General features: G+C 30.9%; 2 protein-coding genes across 2 annotated transcripts; both read right to left on the bottom strand.

Annotated features, from left to right (window-relative positions):
* Positions 1-2,120: 2,120 nt before the first annotated feature.
* Positions 2,121-2,927, bottom strand: LOC114184461 (putative cell wall protein). Its single transcript, XM_028071772.1, has one exon. It carries the CDS (start codon positions 2,693-2,695, stop codon positions 2,318-2,320), a length of 378 nt encoding a protein of 125 aa, XP_027927573.1. The 5' UTR covers positions 2,696-2,927; the 3' UTR covers positions 2,121-2,317.
* Positions 2,928-11,358: 8,431 nt separating this feature from the next.
* On the bottom strand, positions 11,359-15,442 carry LOC114185483 (probable protein phosphatase 2C 52). Its single transcript, XM_028073224.1, has 6 exons — positions 15,244-15,442; positions 14,213-14,718; positions 13,751-14,095; positions 13,559-13,676; positions 13,230-13,453; positions 11,359-12,013 (listed from the first exon to the last, which is right to left on the bottom strand). Exons 2-6 carry the CDS (start codon positions 14,471-14,473, stop codon positions 11,549-11,551), a joined length of 1,413 nt encoding a protein of 470 aa, XP_027929025.1. The 5' UTR covers positions 14,474-14,718; positions 15,244-15,442; the 3' UTR covers positions 11,359-11,548.
* Between the last annotated feature and the right edge of the window lie 5,651 nt (positions 15,443-21,093).

Genomic DNA, 21,093 nt, shown 5'->3' with positions numbered 1-21,093 from the left:
AGGAATCTTGCCATTTTCAAGCGTTTAACAGACGAGGATTTTTCTTTGGTCTGAGTTTCATTTGCTGAATTGGGAGATCAAACATTAGGAAGAATTTAACATGATATAGGTGGTTAGAAAGATTGATGTTAGGTATATGGAAGAGTTTTATCTTGGCTGTGCAAAGCTTAACACAATTCATTTCTTTGTTTGAGGTTTGGGATTAGCTAGGAATACATTTAAATGAGATGAAGTTAATGAAAATGTGACACATAGGATATAAAACAATGGAGAGTATGTGTAATTTGTGAAGTATCTACCATGTTCAAAGAGAAGTTTTATTGTATTCTTTTTTGATGTAATGAATGTTGGACTTTAAAAGGAAAAGAGAAAAAGTTGAAACTGGCAAAATAAAATGTACAAGCTAAGATGAATTTGTGATGATACAAGAAATTATGCGATACAGCATACTTTGTATTGAAGGAGATATTGATGTTGAGATGATGACAACTAAGATTAGAAAATGGGTAAAAGTAGTTTAGGTATATGCAAAGAAAACTGGGAAAAGTATTTTTGAGAAGAGCAGATTGTATGATTTTTATCCCTGTAAAAAGAATAACTAGTTTTGGTCTTTAATTAAACATTATGATATCGTGGAATTTGTGTAGTTAGTATAACTAATAAAAACACTGTGAAGGGAACTCAGAATTATTATCAGGATTTTTTTAACTGGTGATTTTAAGGTGTTACTGTTTTTTCTTCTTCTAAATGCAACTCAATTTGTCTCATGTTCATCTCACATGAATCCATAATAATTATGCTGTTTATGACCTTATTCTTGCATTGACTGAGTAACAGTAATATCTTAATTTAGTATATTTTTGAACTATGTTTAACATATTTCTGTGAATGAGATCATGTATTTTTCCACATTTGTTATAGGAATAAAAATTACTTCCAAGCATAAAAAATCCATAAGAGAAGAATATTTTCCATGTTATTATCATGTTTTAATTCCATGAAAAGAAGGTAGGTAAATTCATTGAAGTCACAGTAGCCTCGACTTTGGATGAAATATTTTTCTGAAATAATTTGTTTTTTCGTCAATATCAAACACTCAATGTTAATGATGATATTTTATTAAAATTGGGAATACTTTTTCAAACGATGCTAGGATTTTTATTGAATCAGAGTCGTCGTTGATATAAATTATTTTCTTTAATCCACAATGTACAGTTGCCGTTGATATAAACTACTTTCTTTAATCTACAATGTTAAAATTTCTATCTATAAATGCAGACAAATATCATTTTTCAGTTAACATTTATTATTTATCAATACAGTGATTGTTTTTCATTAGTGAATTTGAAAAAAATCATTTTTGTATTTAGTGTTCTTATATTGTAATAATTCAAATATTCTATATAAACCAAATATTTAAAAATAAAATTATTTAAGTTTAATGTATTTAAATTCCTCAAAATTACACTTTTCTATCTAAATATTTTTTTTTCTTTTATGCTTTTTAAGATTTTATATATCCGTCTTCGTAAATTAGTATCTAATCATAGGTAAATAATATGTTAGATAATGTTAAAATAGGGTTAAATATGTTTTTGTTCTTTTAATTTTCAGTGAATTTTGGAATTAGTTCATTTCGAAATTTTGGACCAATTTAGTCTTTCATCTTTTGAAATACGTAGATTTAGTCTTTTTAATCAAATTTTATTAAATTTATTTAACATTTCAAACGCGTTTCATAATAGTATTTGACTTAACATTAAATAAAAAATGTATCAAACAATATAAACAACTCAAATACAATCCTAAGATACGTACGAAACATCAAATAAATCTAACAACTCAAATATATTTAAGATAATTTTAATTATTTTTATACATCAATTATATCTAATACAAATTTGTTACTTTTCACTATTCACTTTCTATTTTTTTTTTCTTTAAATCTAAAGAAACTTACTTATAAGCTTTCTTTCTCTTATTCTTTGATTTATTCACTCTAACAATCTTACTATTTTACCCTTTTTCCTTCCTCTCATAATTGTGATTCTATATATCTATTTATCTATCTATCTATGATAATTGAAATAAACGAGTTATGACTAACAATTCAACCAGCATTACTCATATGATTAATTCATTTGATGTAGCAGAAAGACTCTGCATATCACACATAGTAGCTAGACACAAAACTTATTCACCAACACAAAAAACAGTACACTAGCTAGTACTTCAATTTTGCAAAACCATAATATAACATGCATGGAAACTACACCTAACTAGTGCCATCATGCATAGAGCATGGTAGCTAGCTCACTCATGGATTCACTGGAACTGGAACTGGAACTCCACCACCATTTCTAGGGTTTGGAACCTCAAAACCTGGGTTTGGGACAAAGGTGTCATCTCCACCTGGAACATATCCACCACCTGAAACTGGTGCTGGCTCTACTTCACCACCACCACCACCGATGTTTGGATTTTGAGGTGTAAACCCAAAGAAAGGAGGAAACCCTAATCTCCCAAAGCCAGGACTATAACCATCAGAAGGGAAGAAAAACTGAGGTTGTTTCTTGTCCCCTTTGTATGAGTACTTTAGTTTAGTGTGGCGTCTTGCAACTGCTTGCCATGTAGTGGCAAGAAGGATGGTGGTGATGAGAACAAACGCAAAGAGAGAGGAAACTTTGGAAGCCATTGTGTGATGAGATTTCAATTGAGATTGTGTTGAAGTTGAAAGCTATGGCTGCGTTTTATAGTCACAGGTTGTACTGAGTTTGGTGAGTAAAATGACGGTGAGTTAATTGTTTGTTCCTTGGGCAAAACGACACTGGGAACATATGCAATGATTTATATCTTTTCCATCTTGGAAACTATGATCGCCTGACACTTTTCATAAATGGTGTATTTAGTGTTAGATTAGTATCGGACATCTACCTACATTTCGTACGATTACTCTTAAGATATATTATGTCCAATTTCAAAAATATTTTTTTATTTTTAACATAATTTTTATGATTAAAATAAGGAACAAATTTTATATTATCATTATTTTTTACATATTGAATATTAGATAAATAGATTAGATTTATTTTTGTGTTAGTTAATAATGTGTTAGTTAACAATTTCAAACTTAATATGTATATACACGTTGTGTTCTGTATCCTATATTTATTCAATCTAACCATATCTTTGTATCCATATCTGTACCCGTTTTTCTATCCGAGTATATTAACTCCATTTTGCAGTGTGATTATCATTGATCTGATGAAATTTCAAGTATTATGAGAATTGAACACAGATTTTCAGTTTTTTTTTTTTTTTAGCGTATATTAATGTTGTGTGAACATAGTGTTGTTGTATCTGTGGTAGTTGGTCGAGGAGAGTTGATTTCTGAGAATGGTTAAGGTGGTATTTAGATACAGTTTAATAGTTACGAATTTAGCGGCCATTGAATGAAGGTGAGAGTTATGGAGTACATGTGAAGAACACTTGCCATTGCTTCTTCCTTTCTTGTTTATGTGGTCTCGTTTTTTAGACTGGTCAATTTCTGAGTTAAAGACAGTGTACAGATGCAATAAATTTTAATTCCTCTTACAGTATGTTTTTACCAGTTATTTCATACAACTATGAAATAAATTAGATCATATATAACTTAATTTGTTAAATGTTTCCCATGTAATTATTTTAACTTCGCGTGAATTTATTTTAATTCTCTTATCGTCCAAATAAATTATAAACATTTATTTTTAATTTTACATATAAATTATTTTTAATTTGTGAAAACATTATTAATAAATTGGTCTAGGAAAAATAACTGGTTGTTGAAAAGTTGACTGTATTCATATTTAATTTTAAAGTAAGTACTTTTGCTATTGATGTTTGATAAATATGAAATTTTGATATACATCTCATTTTTTTTAAAATAAGATATCAAATAATTTAAAAAAATATATATATTATCAAAAATTTAATGTAAAAAAATAATTTTTTTTTCTTTCATATCAAATACATAAAAAAGTTAGTACATTGATGTAGAAGAATTAGTAAAATGGATAAAAAACATAATTATTAATATTGTGATCTTATTTATTTTGAGAATGTGTGAGATTATGAGAGAAGAAAGAAAGACGAATGAAAAGAAAAGAAAATGCGTAATTTAATTTAATTAAATTTTAATTTCCACATTTTATTAGTTTTAATCTTAATTTAACATTTATAATTGTTTGGTTTAATTATGTCTTTGGTCCCCATTTTGGATTCTAAATCTCAAATTGGTACATGTATTTTTGGAAATCTCAAAATGGTCCCCTTTTAACTTTAAAAGTCTCACTTTTGCCCTTTCCGTCAAGTATGGACAAACGGCGTTAGGTGAACAGTGACTTGGCAAGGTTGACCATTTGCTGAACAGTGAGTTGGCAGTAAAACGTTGACGTGGAATGGGCAGCTGTAATTAAATTAGTTTAGGATAAGAAAAAATGTTAAATTAAATTAGGGTTTAGGGTTTTTATAATTTATGGTGGGAGAATTATTTTTCAAAAAAATCAGAATTGCGAAATTAGGTTTAGGGTTTTTAAAAAAGAAAGTTGGGGTGAAATTGGGGACGAACACAAAAAACCAATACATTCACATTCCAAGATCCATGTGAAGCTCCAGTACTTCGATGTTTCAAAAGACCTCAACTGGGGCCAAGGAATCAGAAGTCCTAAATTCCCCGGAGTTCCGTACACTTACTTCTCACAAAGACAAGAATGTAGGGTTTCCTTGTACCAAGATGCTCATGTTCCAGACAACTTTGTTCCGAGAATACCACTTTCTGGAGGCCGCACTTACCAACCTCGTAGATGTTGGGAAGATATTTTTGATGCAATCAACAACGCACAACACTTGATATACATTACGGGGTGGTCTGTGTACGCTGAGATCACGTTGGTGAGAGATTCTAGGAGACCAAAACCTGGAGGAGATGCAACACTCGGTGAGCTTCTGAAGAAAAAAGCACGTGATGGTGTTAGGGTTTTGATGCTTGTGTGGGATGATAGAACTTCTGTTCCTCTGTTCCACCACAGTTTTCCCAATTTCACCCCAGCTTTCTTTTTAAAAACCCTAAACCTAATTTTGCAATTCTGATTTTTTTGAAAAATAATTCTCCACCATAAATTATAAAAACCCTAAACCCTAATTTAATTTAACATTTTTTCTTATCCTAAACTAATTTAATTACAGTTGCCCATTCCACGTCAACGTTTTACTGCCAACTCACTGTTCAGCAAATGGTCAACCTTGCCAAGTCACTGTTCACCTAACGCCGTTTGTCCAGACTTGACAGAAAGGGCAAAAGTGAGACTTTTAAAGTTAAAAGGGGACCATTTTGAGATTTTAAAAAATACAGGTACCAATTTGAGATTTGGAGTCCAAAATGGGGACCAAAGGCATAATTAAACCTAATTGTTTATTACCATTTGATGTAGATACATAACCCATACTAGTTTGCCTTGGTTAAATATGGAATTAGAATAGTCAAGAATGTGACATCCATTTAAATTAGAGCAATTCTATTAAACAAAACATCGCATAATGTGGAACAGAAGCGTTATCAGATGAAACAACACACATAAGGAACTACCATTACAGTCATCCAAGAAGTTCTTAAAGGAAAGGAGGCATGTCCATCACACATGCCTCTAGCAAAACCTGCACTACAGGGGGTTCAACAGTACACAAAAGAGTGACCTATAGAGCTAGGAAAACAAAAAGCACTGATGCAAAAAAATGCTCTGTTGAGAGCCAAAGGTGACAGGACCCTCTACGCCGCACCATTGTTACCATCAGGTCCACCTTCAACGTGCTTCCCATCTGCTCCCACCAAGAGGTGATCATCGCAAAAGAGATAGCCAAACAAGAACACAGAGAACGAAGGGTAAGCTAGTGAAAATAACATTTAACATATTATACAACATGTACAAGACCAGGCAGATTATCAACAATCAACTCAAAAATATTTCAATCATAAGAGATCAGACAAATGCAAGTTACTACGACTCGATATCCGGATCATACACTTGATATAGGATTCTAAAGGAAGTATGCGCCTGTGCCAGTTTCTAGACTCTGCAGAGTCTAGACGCAAGGGGTATTCACCCAACCACACACAAGGTTAATCCTCTATTGTCTTAGGTCCAAACTGTCCCAAGACTATGACCTCCTGCCACTCTCACCACATTAACCATTCTGCTCTACGTGAACGTGAACAATTATTAGAGTTCAAGATACCCTCCTTTATCTAGACATCTCCTATATCAAGGTATACACTAGGCATATATATATGTCACCAAGAGTTTCCCATTAAACTCCCTCCCAGCACATTCCACATGCCTTACAATCACCCAAATCTCATGAAATTTCACCAACAAATATATCATGTTTCTCATTTCATACTTATCACATGCATACTAGCATTCAATCCAACAAAATCATAACTTATTACCCAACAACACTTTCATTCCAAACCCATTCAGGCATACACACCAAGCACGACCACATACTATGAGCAAAGAATATAGAGTCACATCAGCCAACACAGCAGTCCCTGTCACAACATCTCGCCCAAGCTAAAGGTCCTCGCCCAGGCGAAAGGGTTCCTTTTGCTCAGGCGACCCCTCCTCGCCTAGGCGAGAGCGCGACAGTGGCCACTGCAAGGTTCCAGCGGGTTCTTGCTCAAGCGACAACGTCTCGCTCAAAATTAAAATCAGTCGCCTAGGCGACAACTCGAGCTGGAATCCAGGGGTGAGTCCCTGCTTCCCTCGCTTGGGCGAGATTAGTAGGTTTCTCACCTGTTAGCACATGCAACCTCTCGCTCAACCAACATACACATGCACCAAACATTCATATACAACCAACAGCATCATTCAAGCATCACAAACCCAAAGACAGTCCAGAAATAAGCAAAAATGATTTAAAAACACCAAATTTCTAGCTTCCATTACCTTTTAGGGGTACTAACACAAAGAATGGTAACCCAAGCAAGACCAAACGAGTTCTGGAGCAACCTACAAAACTGAAAACGAACACCCACGAAGTTGAGAATTGGTATTAGGGGAAACCTACAACAAAACCAGAGTGTTTTAACTGGAAAAGAGGAAGGGTGAGTTCAAGGCTCAGCTTACCTGAGAGTATTACGCAGAATAGCTAGCTGGAATTAGAGGGAACTTATGCCCTAGCAGAGCCTTAACTGGAGTTCAAAGGTGAGTGAGGAGGAACAGTTTCTGTAAAAAGGGACAAGTGAGAGTGAATGAGCTGGTAGAGTGCAGGGGTTCCCTACAAGGCTGGCCTTGGACCTACGAAAAGACTAGGTCTAAAACTCACAAGCTGAAAGAAAATGGGGGCTTACAAAGTAATTTTTATTCATAAATTAATGAAGTGTTAAGAACATATTAAACATTGAATTAAGGCTCATATAGTAAAAATTAATTACAATATAATAAATAGGTGAAAATTACAATATATAAATTATTTATTATTTATTGATTATATATATATATATATACTTCCTTAATATTTTATTTAACTTAATAAAGTATTCTCGTAAATGTTTTCTTCTCAATTTAATCTAATAAAAGGAGACCTTTCAGCTCCACATAAAGAATCTTAATCTAACAAAAAAAAAAAAAAATGAGTCTTATTGAAGGTCACTTGAAATTTGCAAGCACCTTAGCGTTAATGGTATGATTAAGATTTTTCAAAACTATTTATCTACAAGAAACATATAACTAGCAATGATAATTACTGTAAGTTCAAGATAATAATTAAAGTGAGACAAAAGTTTTGGAAAGAGCTCTACTAACTACCTTAAAGTAAAGAAGAAGTATAAAGAAACACTTAAACACACAAAAAGTAAGAAGAATATTAGGATGCATCCTAAACGTCAATCATAGTATATCAAGGGGACAAGGAAAAACACGTCACTGGCAATGGTAAAAAATTGGTTAATGTTCCTTCATTAATAGGATTATAAAGACTTTTGTACAATAAGTTGGAAGAAACTCCAATGGATATGTATGAAAACACATGATGAACATATAAATGCCTTTGTTACTCATTTCAGTGTGTACACGATGTCATTTTTTTTTTCAAGTGTTCCCAATCTCCTTAAGGGGACAACAATTTTGAGTTGGTTCACAGGATTACTCACTCACTTCATAAATTAGTTTGATATGTTTGTTCGACGTGCGATTTGTAATAAGTTAACCACATCATTTGACTTCTATCATCATCATGGTCAACATTAGGCAAGAAAAGAGGAAATCATCGAAAACATTTATTGAAAGATTTGACAAGGTAACATGAGAAATTAGAACGTTTGAAACAATGCTTTACGAATTTGAATTTTTTGTTGAATTTTTCTGTATTGTTATTTTATTGTGTCTTCAAGTACTAATTTTGTTGTTTTAAAATATATTAATTTTTTTTAAAGTATCAACGTCAATTTACAAAAAATCTGAATTCATGTTATACCATATTTTATAATATAAGCAAAATCTTGATATTTTCTAGGGTCGTATCAAACTTGGGTTAAACATAAGGGTGGTTATGGATTGAATTTTTAATGATCTATTCCATGTCTATTTTTAGACCCAAATAATTGGATCAGATTTTCGATCCAAATCATTTTTTCAGCAAAACTAGTTTGGATTTTTTTTAAATCCAGATCAAAATATTTGGATCAAGATTTAAATCTAATCTAAACATTTGGATAAAGTTCAAAATCCAAAATTCATTTTTTATAAAAAGAAATTTAAATTGAATTTTCTAAAACTTGTGTGCTTAAGATCGAGACGATAGAATTTGGCTAGTGGTGTTAATTTGGCCCAACTAGGGGTGGCAACACCGGCGGACCTTCTATGGGACTAAGGGGAGCCATGGCTCCCCCAAACTTTTAATTTTATTATATATATATATATATAATTTATATTATTATATTAATTTTATTAAATTATATATATATATATATATTAATATTATATATATTAATATTATATATATTTTTAGTGTTTAAAAAGTAAAATAAAATTAATTTGATGGATTAATAACTGGATTAAAGAGATTAAGCTTTTATATCTCGTTATAAGGTTTTTTCACAACAAGTCATCAAAAAAGTGTGAAATAAAAGAAAGACAAATTAGGAAAAAGAAATTGGAGAACATAGAGAACAAGTAATGCATACTCACACGATCTCATGAATAAGTATCTTAGTATGATTTATGTATGTTAGATTTATGATTCTTCCATTACGATATTTCTCCCAAATTAAGTTTTCCTAAATTAGTATGAACCCTAACTATGATTTTAGAAATTTTTTGTATAAAATTGGCATGAACCCTAATTATATTTTCTCAAATTAGTATAACCCAACATTATAAAATATTGATATTTTGTATTTTCAACTGCATACAATGAATTAGTTGAATAGTCTTCAGTTGAAATAAAAATTAGAATACTCATTTATGTGAATTCAATAAATTAGGAAGATTAAAAATTGAAAAATTTGAATTGCACGGTTTAAATAAAGGAAATAATTTTTTTAATTAAAAAATTATATGTAAAAAATCTAATTTGGCACCCCTAAATATTTTTTCCAAGTTTCGCCATTGGGTGGCAATGCGGGTCGGCCCAGCCTGTTTAGGCCCGGCCCGCATAAGGCCCGCACAACGCGGGCTGGCACGCCTCGCCCCGCGTACTTTATGCGAGCTGGAAACACTGGCCCGCCCCTCATACTCCTTGGCATGCAGGCCCGCGGGCCGACCCGTTTTTTTTTTTTAATTTTTATGATAAAACTTTCATGTTTAAAAATTGGGAAACTTTAAGAAGTTCACAAAATTAAGTAAAGACTTTGGGGAATTAGATGATAAATTGATAATTCAACATTTTCATCATATTCATACTATGACATACACAATGTATTCTTTAAAATTTAGCACATTAAAAATTACATAATACTTGTCTTTTCCAGTTATACAAGAATTTGAAACGTTAATGCAAGAGTCCACAAAAGAAGTAATTAATATACACAAGTGCAAGTTTTTTTTTTTTTTTAATTTTATGCGGGCTTGCGGGTCGGTCCACGCGGGCCGCGGGTCTATGCGGGCTTGGCCCGCACGGGCCTGTGGGTTCACTACCCTGGCCCGCCCCGCATTTTTTTTGTGGGCCCGCGGGCTAGGCCCTAATTGTCATCCCTAGGCCCAACCCACAAGGCTAGGTCAAAAAAAGCCCACAAGGCAAACAAGCCTTGTCCAGGTCTAGGCTTGTTTAGGTTGTCAGGTCGGGCCAAGTCAACCCATCTAGGTCGTTGGGTCGGCTCGGTCTGTCTGACTCGTCGTGCCCGCCCTACACAGTCAAGTCGTCATGTTGACTCGACCTCACACGGTCGGGTCATCGACCCGCGTAGCCCGTTAGTTAGGGTCGTCGAGTCTGCCCAGTCCGTATGAGTCGTCTGGCACGGCTCGTCCGAGTCGTCAGGCCGACTCAGCCTATCTGGGTTGTTGGACCGCCTCAACCTGTCGGGGTCGTCGGGCCCGCCGAGCCCGTTCTGGTCAACAAGCCTGTTCGACACTTTAAGGTCTTCGGGCTTGCCTAGTCCATACATGTCGTCGAGCAAGGTTTGTTCGAGTTCGAATTTAGCCTAGTCCATCTCAACTTTTAGTCCAACCCAACTAAAAATTTAAATTAAAAATTTGGATTATCCATATTTAAAAATCCTTATTTAGAGAATGGATATCCAATCCATAAAATATATAAAATGTAGATTAGATTGAAATTCAGACCCATTAAAATGGATTTTAAATGGATTGAATTTTTAATAGAATGAATTTTAAATGGATTGAATCGGAGCAAAAGTGGATTGGATCAAGAAAATTAGATTTTTTGTCTACTCTTACTCCTAGTTAAACATTATAATGGTTATTCGGTTCAACCAACACCTTAAAAATCACTTTTGAAATTTTTGTTTGAAGAAGTAAAATGATCAAGCAATAAATTCGTCAATTACACAGTGTTGGATCAAGTTGACTACTATTTGGCACCATGTTTAATACATGCATATCAACGAATAACAACACCATGTGATGAGTGTGGGTTTGTTGTCCTCTTTCCCTAAAGTAAAAATTTAAATTAGCTCTTGTCCCCATATTCGACGAAGATGAAATTTGTATCACATCTTTGTCCCTGTAAGGTAATAGGTATTCCAGTTGCACTTGTAAATATATAATCTCAAATATAAATTTCACAACATACCAAGTTTGATCTTGAAAAATTAACTAACGATGGATAATAGCAGCATACTCTTTGCACTAGCCGTGGTCTTCAAATTTCACAGATTTCATTCGTGTATTACCCTTGCTGGCTTGTAGACTCTGGCATTCATTTTTTATATTCAGTAATTTTTTGGTGGCCTTAATTAAGCATCAAAATTTCTTACTAAACCATAGAGAGAATTTGTTTGTTGAATTGAATGAGTAGCAACATGTATATTACAAACCCACCAAACCAACGTAACTCAACAGTTTGGCTTTTCCTCAGAAAACCTAGGGAGTTGAACCAGTGAGTTTACTCGGGTCACACCCTCCAAAGCTAACCAGTTTTCATCTTCAGGCCCTGATGTTCCATCTTCAACACCATCAACAGATACTCCTCCTCTTCCATTTTCTTTTGAGGACCTCACAGTAAAGTTCCGTTGCAAAGTTGGCTCAGACTTTTGTCCATCATCTGTCTCAGCCAGATTGCTTGACTCGTTGCTCTGCATGATAGCAGAAGAAAAACATTGCTCATCACAGTCAGATTCTGAATCCATTTTTCCATCCAGAAAAAGGCACACAACAGCACAGTCATCCACTTTTGAAGTAGGATACTTAAGTTTCCACTCTCGAGCCGCGGAATCCACCAGAATCCTAGCTGCTGATGATCGAGTTGGTGCTGAAGATACTATCCCGACCACCTCTTCGTTGCTCAAAACATCCCAAATCTACACAAACACAATGAAATATAGGTCTCAGAACTCACCAAGATATTTCACTTTTCAAAGCTACCACTAATTCTCTCAAAGGTGAATAGTAGCATCAGAATAAAGCAAACCAGAAGCTCTAAACTTAACTATTGTAGAAAAGTCAATATACACAAGAAAGCAAGGGGAATCAATGATACAGTGCTCTAACAATATCCAACGATGCAATTTGTACAATTTTGTCCATTGGTGAAAGTGTTATATTATACACATGGTGGGATGGACTATTTTGCGGACTGTGCAAACTCCACTTCAGCAATGCATATTGTATCCTCATAAAAAGTGACAAGGTACTATGATATAAGCCTTTTTTGTTGTATTTATATATTTTATTATATAAAATTATTATTCTTTATTTTGTTATTGTTATGGATTAATATTAATTAATAAATTATATTATTTTTTGTACCAATTGTGTTATGCAATTATTATTAATTTATGAATAATACATATTGGGTTTTTATGAACGGTCTCTAATGGGTTGGATTGTTCAATGAATGGTTTATGATAAACTTGACTGTTCAGTAACATATTGAGAGGTCATTGATCTTTGCTGATAAAGGATAAAAATTGATATCCTATTAATCATTTTTATGTAGAGAAATAAAACATCAAACATGTGTTGTTGTTTTGGGCACTCGTCTTTTTGGCATACCTTATTAGGAAGGGAGCAATATTCTCTAACACACAGTTTCATCTATATCTACATTATTCCTAACTGCTAAGGTATTGGTAACTACTATGAATGTACTCGGGATAATTTATTGTCTAATAGGATTTGATGCTCTTTATAATTACTTTGTTTATAATTCATAATCTAACATCATTCTTATCACCATATCTTGCACAATGCAGTTCACTTCTATTATATTACACTTACAATGCCACTGCTGGATGTTAAATTATCTTAATAGTTACATGTTTTTCCTGTTTACAGAGGATAGAATCAGTGTGTAGAGAAAACAATAGGTTCTACATAGTTTAAACAATTCTGATGCCTTTCACACATACCTAAACAAGAAACAGCAAAACAGAAATGCCATTTGAAAAAGTTGCAAACTTGCAACATATTTTCATATGTTGTGGAACATATTAACTTCACTTGAAACAATTTTCTATAGAGTATAAAAAAGATGAATGAACAAATAAAACTAAACATGAGATTGAAAATTCTTACCCCATCTGAGGCAAGAACAATGAACTGATCTTTGTCTGTTAGTAACCGATGAGAAAATTCAGGTATAGAAATCACACCGTATTCCTTCAAGCAAAAATCTCCAAATGCTCGAGCCATTGCTAATCCTGGTGCATCATCAAAAGGCAACCATACCCTATGAACTTCTGGCTCATCTTGTAATGCAAATACCCTACCCTTGCATCGTTTGATTCTTTCTGCTTCTCCTACAAGAATTTGCATCCAAAATTGAACATGTTTACATTCAGAAAAAACTCAGATTGGAAATCAATAGCATGAACGATCAAGGTATATAATATAATATAACACACTTGGCAAATCAGGCTTCAAATCAACGGTCAACTGAGTTGCCACCATGACATCATTGCTGTCCTTGGATCCCATGATTGCTCGGGAATCCCCAATATTGCCCATGAACAAATTTGAACCCTGGAAAGTAAGGAAAATAAAAGATCTGCAAAATGAAAAGGAAATTTGAAGATAGATTCTGCTAGTTGATATACCTGTTTCACTACAGTGACAGCTGTGCTCCCACTACAGAAGCAGTCCAAATTTGGATGAGACCTCAGCTCTTTATCCATAGCCTTGTATGCCTTCATGAAAGCTTCTCTCCACATAGAATTCAGATTCTCTTCAGCAGCAACATCTTTCTCAGATTCTGCACTTTCAGGCTTCATGGTTCCTCTGAAACAAGTTTTACCTGAACCATTTTGCCCTGATTCCGAGGAATGCAAAAATGAAAGTAGTTTGAGTGGCAAGGCTTCCCGAACTTTGCGTGCAACAAGGTGACCGTGTGGACCGTGGCCATCAAAGACACCACAAAAGGTAACATCTTCTGAAATGAAATCCTGCAGAAACAAAAGGGCCAAATCAAAATCTCAACTTCTTAAATTAACTAGATCCTCCTTCATTCAATCAGAATAATACAATACAACCTCAACACCAGAAGATGAAAACATACTTACTTCCCATACAATCATGGCATCCTGATTAATCCCCTTACGACCCTGCTGTGTAAATATGCAAGAAGACCTGCTCTTTCCATTGCTGAAAATTCTGTTGGGTAAAGATGGTAACTGGTGCAGAGAGACAACATGGTCCGAGAATGTTCTCCTTGCACTCTTTTGACCACAGAATCCTATTTCCAGACACGCCGGAACGTTTTTGTCTGCAGTGCTCCTGCTACTACGAGTGCTATGACTACTTGTTGAGACACAGCAACCCATTTGCTCAGTTCCAGAATGAAGGCATCAGGTGAAAATAAAGTCAAGTTCTTTCCCTTTTCACTATAGATCTCATATCAAACTCAGATTCTAACTTTAGTCAACTGAGTAAACAATCCTGACTCCAGAGATTCTCTAACATGTAGAAGTGTTAGACAATCTAGACCTTGAAGTTGAAAACCGAGGTCTTCGGTACTTGGTCAAAAGCACAATTTGCCGGAAGCTAAACAAATGGATAGTGAAACCAGCTGAACATAAGAAGACAAATGAATTTTATAGTTAATATATGCTCTGAAAGAATCAAGCCCTTGTTACATGTAATGAATTAAAAAACAGAAAGAAGGAAAGACTCGCATAACATAACCGAACAAATAAGCATATAAAAATCCTATCATGTGAACAGGTAATTGAATATACTAAAATTCTGTCCGGACATTTGTGTTTCGTCAGGATTCACGTTGAAGTCATCGAAACTGAGAGATTGAAATCAAGAAACCGTGAAATAGAAAGAAATTAGACAGTGAACACAGCAGACCCCGTCCTTCCTACTCTAATCTATCTTCAAATTTCAAACAGGTAAAGCACCAAAATCTGTACCTTTCCCCAAATTTGTATCTTTACAGAATTGAGGATCAAGTATATATGGGATTTCCAATTGAAAACTAAAACACCCTTTTGATATTTTATTCAATTTTCCTCAAAGCCGTGAAGAACATCTCACAGTAAAATGAAGAAATGAGAAAAATACAAGTATAGAATTAGCCAAAACATACTTGATTAACTAACCCGAATGAGATCAACAGCTGAATGGCAATAACTGTCCATGACCAAAAGCGTGGATAGTTACAAAGTCTGATTTTTCTAACCCTTTTTCCGGTTTCACGTCTGCAACAAGGTAGAACAGAAAACTTGGTAAACGAAAGTTAAGAGAGAGAAAGAGAGAGAGAGTAAAGCTGGAAAAGCAGTACAAACAAACTCTGGTGTGCCTCAGCAGAGAAAAACAAGAGATAATAAAGTGAATAACGTAAAAGCAGAAAAGGACGAAAGAAAGGTATGACATGATCTCGTCAACCAAGAATCACAGAGAGAACAATCAAGTAAACCTTACGTTATTATCATAATAACAAGCAAAAGAAAACAGCAAATATCGCAATAGGAGACCGAGAAATGACTGAGTGAACAATTCATCAAGGATCAAATCACTCCATAATTATAGAATTCATAACAATATATCTACAATAACATATCAGAAATTGCTGCAAGCCAGGCCAGCTCAGAACTAGGAATCAAAGACATAAAGTAAAGTAAAAAAACAAAGGAAAAAAAAAAGATTTTTCTTTTTGATTGTCCGAGTTAAGTTGAAATGAAGTGTGTGAAGACATAGAAAGTGAACATGCAGATCCTGCATCTGCATTGGGGGGTTTTTATCAAAAAGAAAGCAAAGAAGTTGATAGTGTAGATACAATAAAGTGTTAGATGAAAGCAATTAGGAGGAAAAGAAGAATTGAATGGTTGAAAAAGTGGGAAAAGAAAGGAAGATGGAAATGGTGGAAATACACTGATCACCTTTCTTGGTAAGGATGATGAAAGAAGAGAAAGGGGGAATGAAGTGATGGAGTTAACAAAGAGGGAGGGAGGTGTTGTGGTGTGCTGTGTGAATTTATTAATTGCACAGACAGCAGACAGAGAAAGACAGTAATAACATCATGAAGATGAGATACAGATGAATTGTTCCTAAGTTTTATGATGTTTTTTTAAGATTATTGTGGATATGTTTTTCAACAAAGTAATAATCTTACTTTCTGTAAAATCATTGTATGTGTTAAAGTTCATGATCTCAATGCTTAATATAATTACATATCCAAATATCAGACTTCCTTTTTTTCTTATTTAGCGAATCTCTCTCCAAACAATGAGTTTCACTTGAAATTTATGAGGCCTTATCCTTAACTTTAAACTTTACATGAATTTTATTATTTAGTTTCTTTCTTGCCTTTTGCAGAAGCATGGTTTTATTTGTATACATCTATCTGTTTATTTTTTCAAATGCAGAATTTGTTATATCTTTATCATTAATGAATTCTTAAATATTCTATAAAATACATAATTATAATTATTGATTACTAGAAATATGATAAAATATGTTTGTATGCATAATAAATTTATTATAATTTAAATTGATCGATTCTTATAATTATTATAATATGTATAACTGTTTTTCAATAAATAATAATAATTATAATTTTTTTAAATGTTTTCTTTATTTATTAATCAAATGGGTTGAATTAAGATAATTAAATATTTGTCGCTGACACTATTTTAAAAATTAATAAAAATAATTATATTTACTAAAGAAAACACGTAATATGTTTATTTTCTTAGTATTAAAAGTAAATGTAAATAATTTTTAAAATTTTATTATAAATATTTTTTTATTAAAAATACTTATTTTAGTTTAAAAATATTAATTTAAAAGAGAAGATAAAAAAATTAGTTAAATCTAAATAATTACTTAAAAAATTAAAATAATAAAATAATTATTTAATCTAAAACAAACTGTTACTTATTAAAGAATAAAAATATGAATATCAAGATGATATATATATATATATATATATATATATATATATATATATATATATATATATATATATAGAGGTATAGATAAATTATGACAAAATATAAATGAATTTATATTTTAACTTTTTACTTAATAATTTTTTTTTCATTTAAGCGAGCGTATTATTAAAAAATACTGACAGTTTGTGATAGTTAAACGTTTTTTAAAATATTCATGTGCAATGATTCATTGCTTTAAAAATATCAAGTGTGTATTTTGGTCAAATAATTTTCTTTAATTTTTTTTCTTCAAAGTTTTAAATTACTACTTTTATTTCTAATATTTACTTCAAAACAAAATAATTATAATTATGTTATAAATTTTAAGAGTTTTCAAGATAATATATACATACATTATATTAAAACAATAATATTTATCACTTAAGGTAATGGTTCTAACTTTTTTTTAACACAAGCAATTAACTATAGTGTCATACAATATTAAAGGTAAAAGTAATAGTTTTTAATTTAAGAAATAAATTAATAAATGTCAAAATCTTTCTATTACGTACCCATATCGGATGGAACAAAATATTCAAAAAAATTCGTTAGGATAAGATTTACACCTACTTATATATTATGAATTAGTTTTATTTTTAATCGATGTGAAACTTCTAAATAGTAAGATACTCTTGAACGAAAATTTGTGCACAACATGATTATTTAACACAAAAACCAACTCAATTAAAAAAAAAAGAAAAAAACTCAAATTAAGATCTTACACTTGAACATGCTAAATATATATATACAAGAATTAAATTTTGATGTGTCCGTTCTAACTTGATCGAGCAAAATTTGTATACACAATTTTATTCTCTATTCAAATAGAAAATTCCCCTGAATGAAATAAACTTAAAATAAAAATAGTTTCAACCTCGATAAAAAACAATTATATCAACAACTTGAACAAGGATTTCATTCACCCTTAATACAACAACCACAAACACTTTCCAAAAACTAAATCATGAAAACCAAAAGTTAATAATACACACAAAAATATCATCCTTACATAAAACACATCACCTTGACTAAGCTGTATCTACACAATCCAAATATTTTTAAGGTTATCAAGATTTAACAATCTTTCCTTCTCTAAAAACTTCAACTACTTGTCCAACAAGTTTTGGTATTTAGCACACAAAGCTCAAACTTGTCCATAAATTTATCATTACAACTCTAAACAATCATATATTCATCTTTACTCATTACATCCCACATGCAAATACCTACTCTTAAACATACAATCATATTAAAAAATATACACATATTTTAAGTAAGATTTTAATCAGTATAATTTTTTTCTGCTCATATTGCTGGGAAAGACTCAAATCTTAAAAAGAATAACATAGTATTGATTTTAGTCACAATTTTTTTAACGAGGGCAAAGTTTATTCTGCATACAAGTGGTGACACGTTTTTTTTTTTATATATAAAATATATAAAATACTATAGCGCATCAACCTAACCCAAACTTTTAAAAATTAATTTAAAAAATAAAAATAAAAAAATTTAAGAAACCCTATGAAGATATGAATATATAATTAATAATAATAATAATAATAATAATATTATTATTATTATATAATAAGATAATTAAAATAATAATACTAGGAAAGTTGCGGTTGAGTGAGCTGAGTGAGCTCATTTCTTTTTCTACACTTCATTTTTAATAATAATTTAACATTTTTTTTTAAAAATTGATCATAAAAATAGCAAGCTATATGTCAACGCAAGTATTTTATTTCTTAAAGAAATTAAATAATATGTGTCACACGGTTGGTCAAGTAAGATAAACTCGCTGCTGAGAAATTAAGATTAAAACTAATACTTTTAAAAATACAAAAATCAAACTGTATACAAGTTTCGACCGAGAACTATTTCCAACTTAATAATTTAAGAATGAAAACATATTTTTTTTAAAATAAATAAAATACGAAAAAAGGGCAAAACTTTTAGAAAAAAACTATAATATATAAATATTTTAGTTTTAGATAACATAACCTATATAACTAAAATAAAATAATTGGAATATCAAATAAGTTAGTTTATTTTTTAATAATTACAACTATACATAATTTTAGTTCCCATAAAAATAATTATCGGCTGTAGTTTTATAATATTTTCCATTTTAGAATTATTAATTATCAATAGTTTAGTTATATGTATATACAAATAATCATTACTTTATTTTTTATGATTTAAAACTAGTATAAAATAACTATAATTTAGCACACAAATACACAACATTAATTAGCAAATAGATTAATTCTAGTGCATATAATTCAAATACAAAAATTAACATTTTTGAAAATAAAATAATTACATATAATTTTTTTCATTTTTTTATAAAATTTTTATTTAATATTCACTTAAATTATAAAAATTTACAAATAGAAAATAAATTTTAAGCGTCTAATAAATTTTAAACATTTATAAGAGAGAACAATGTTAAAGAAGTAAATTGTGAAATAATAATAAAATAAATATATTTATCTTATTTTACATTAAATAATCAATATGTTACTTAATTAATATAAAATCATGATAAGAAGTTGTTTTTTCATTAATTCAATTTATTATGATTAACTATTTCAAAACTATTTTTTATATTGTATTTTATTATAATAAAAATATAATTTTATTAATTCATTTACTAAATATTCATTAATATTATTGACATATCCTTTATCATTTATTATTTAAATTACCAATAGATTCATTAATATTACTGGCATTTTGTTTTTTATATTAGTTAATTTACTAATGAAATACGTAATATTGACCACGAATTCTGGTACTATTTTCACCTATTTTCAATCCTATATTCATTTTTCTTTTCCCTAGTTTCCACTTACATTTAAGATAATTTGTATGGATAATACCAGACACGATCTATTAACTTTTCTGATTTTATAATTTTGACTGTTACATTCTTATTTTTTAACTAACTATGGCCATTTTTTGCAGTTACTTTCTGGGGGCTCTGGTGACTGCATTAATTGAGTATTGGTGGGGACATTTTATAATATTAATGAATTATAAATTCCATATTTTGATAATTGCAATAATTTCTTCTGCAAAATGCAATTGCATAATTAATCTGCCAACTCATATAACTATATCACTGTTTCTCCATAAAAAACGTATCCTATATTCTCTTATTTTTCCTTTAAATTATATTACATAGATGCTCTAAGTAAGGAACAACAAGTTGTGTGATTCCCAATCGTATACAAAAGAAAAGAGATTATTTTCTGTAAGATTTAGTTTTTTTTAGGGAGAAACAAAAAGTGCACAAATGTATGAGAAAATAAAAATAGAAATAAAAGGAGATCTATAATACAACCAAATTAAATTAGATTGAGTTTTGTTTATGATAAGACTAAATTTGATCAATCCAAATGAAAGTAGCTTATAATAATTAACCTATACCCAGCATAAGACTCATTAGATAGTGGATTATATTTTAAATTAATTTAAATAAGCTTATTATAACTTGATTTATAAATTTATTTAAAATATTAAATTAATGTTTTACAAATTATATTATTTTTCAATTAAATTAGTACTTAAAAATTATAATTTGTAATAAAAATCATCAAAAAAATTAGTTAAACTGTATTAAGTTTAACATAAAAGAAAATCAGAAATGCAAACCTATCCCAAGACAATATTTTACATTGGATTATGTAATGGATTTAATGTTACTAAAAATTTTGATTGTAGATAGTGGAAATAGATAATATATGTCTGCGATCAATTTAAATAGTCTGTGAACATGAAATAACTAAAGTTAAATGCACAAAATTTCCAAAATTTATAATTGTAAAAAAAGTAAATATTGAAAAGAGATAAGATAAGTGAGGTACAAATCTGCTATTGGTATACCTGATTTTTTTAAATTGAATTAAACTTAAAATTTATTTTTAATATATTCAAATAAAATTAAGTCAAACAAAGTTGAGATAAAAAAATAGGTTCATTTCAACTTAATTTTTGCTTAA

The sequence above is a fragment of the Vigna unguiculata genome, chromosome 5 (genome assembly GCF_004118075.2).
Source record: "Vigna unguiculata cultivar IT97K-499-35 chromosome 5, ASM411807v1, whole genome shotgun sequence".
NCBI classification, from domain to species: Eukaryota; Viridiplantae; Streptophyta; class Magnoliopsida; order Fabales; family Fabaceae; genus Vigna; species Vigna unguiculata.
Note: the sequence above shows the minus strand (reverse complement) of the source record. Positions and strands in the feature narration are given on the sequence as shown.

Excerpts from the sequence above, each read along its gene's own strand:
- LOC114184461 (XM_028071772.1), bottom strand. The coding sequence starts at position 2,695 with ATGGCTTCCAAAGTTTCCTCTCTCTTTGCGTTTGTTCTCATCACCACC.
- LOC114185483 (XM_028073224.1), bottom strand. The coding sequence starts at position 14,473 with ATGGGTTGCTGTGTCTCAACAAGTAGTCATAGCACTCGTAGTAGCAGG. Across the intron at positions 13,454-13,558 it reads TTTGAAGCCTGATTTGCCAA|GAGAAGCAGAAAGAATCAAA; the intron begins GTGTGTTATATT and ends AAATTCTTGTAG. Across the intron at positions 12,014-13,229 it reads TTGTTCTTGCCTCAGATGGG|ATTTGGGATGTTTTGAGCAA; the intron begins GTAAGAATTTTC and ends GTGTTTGTGTAG.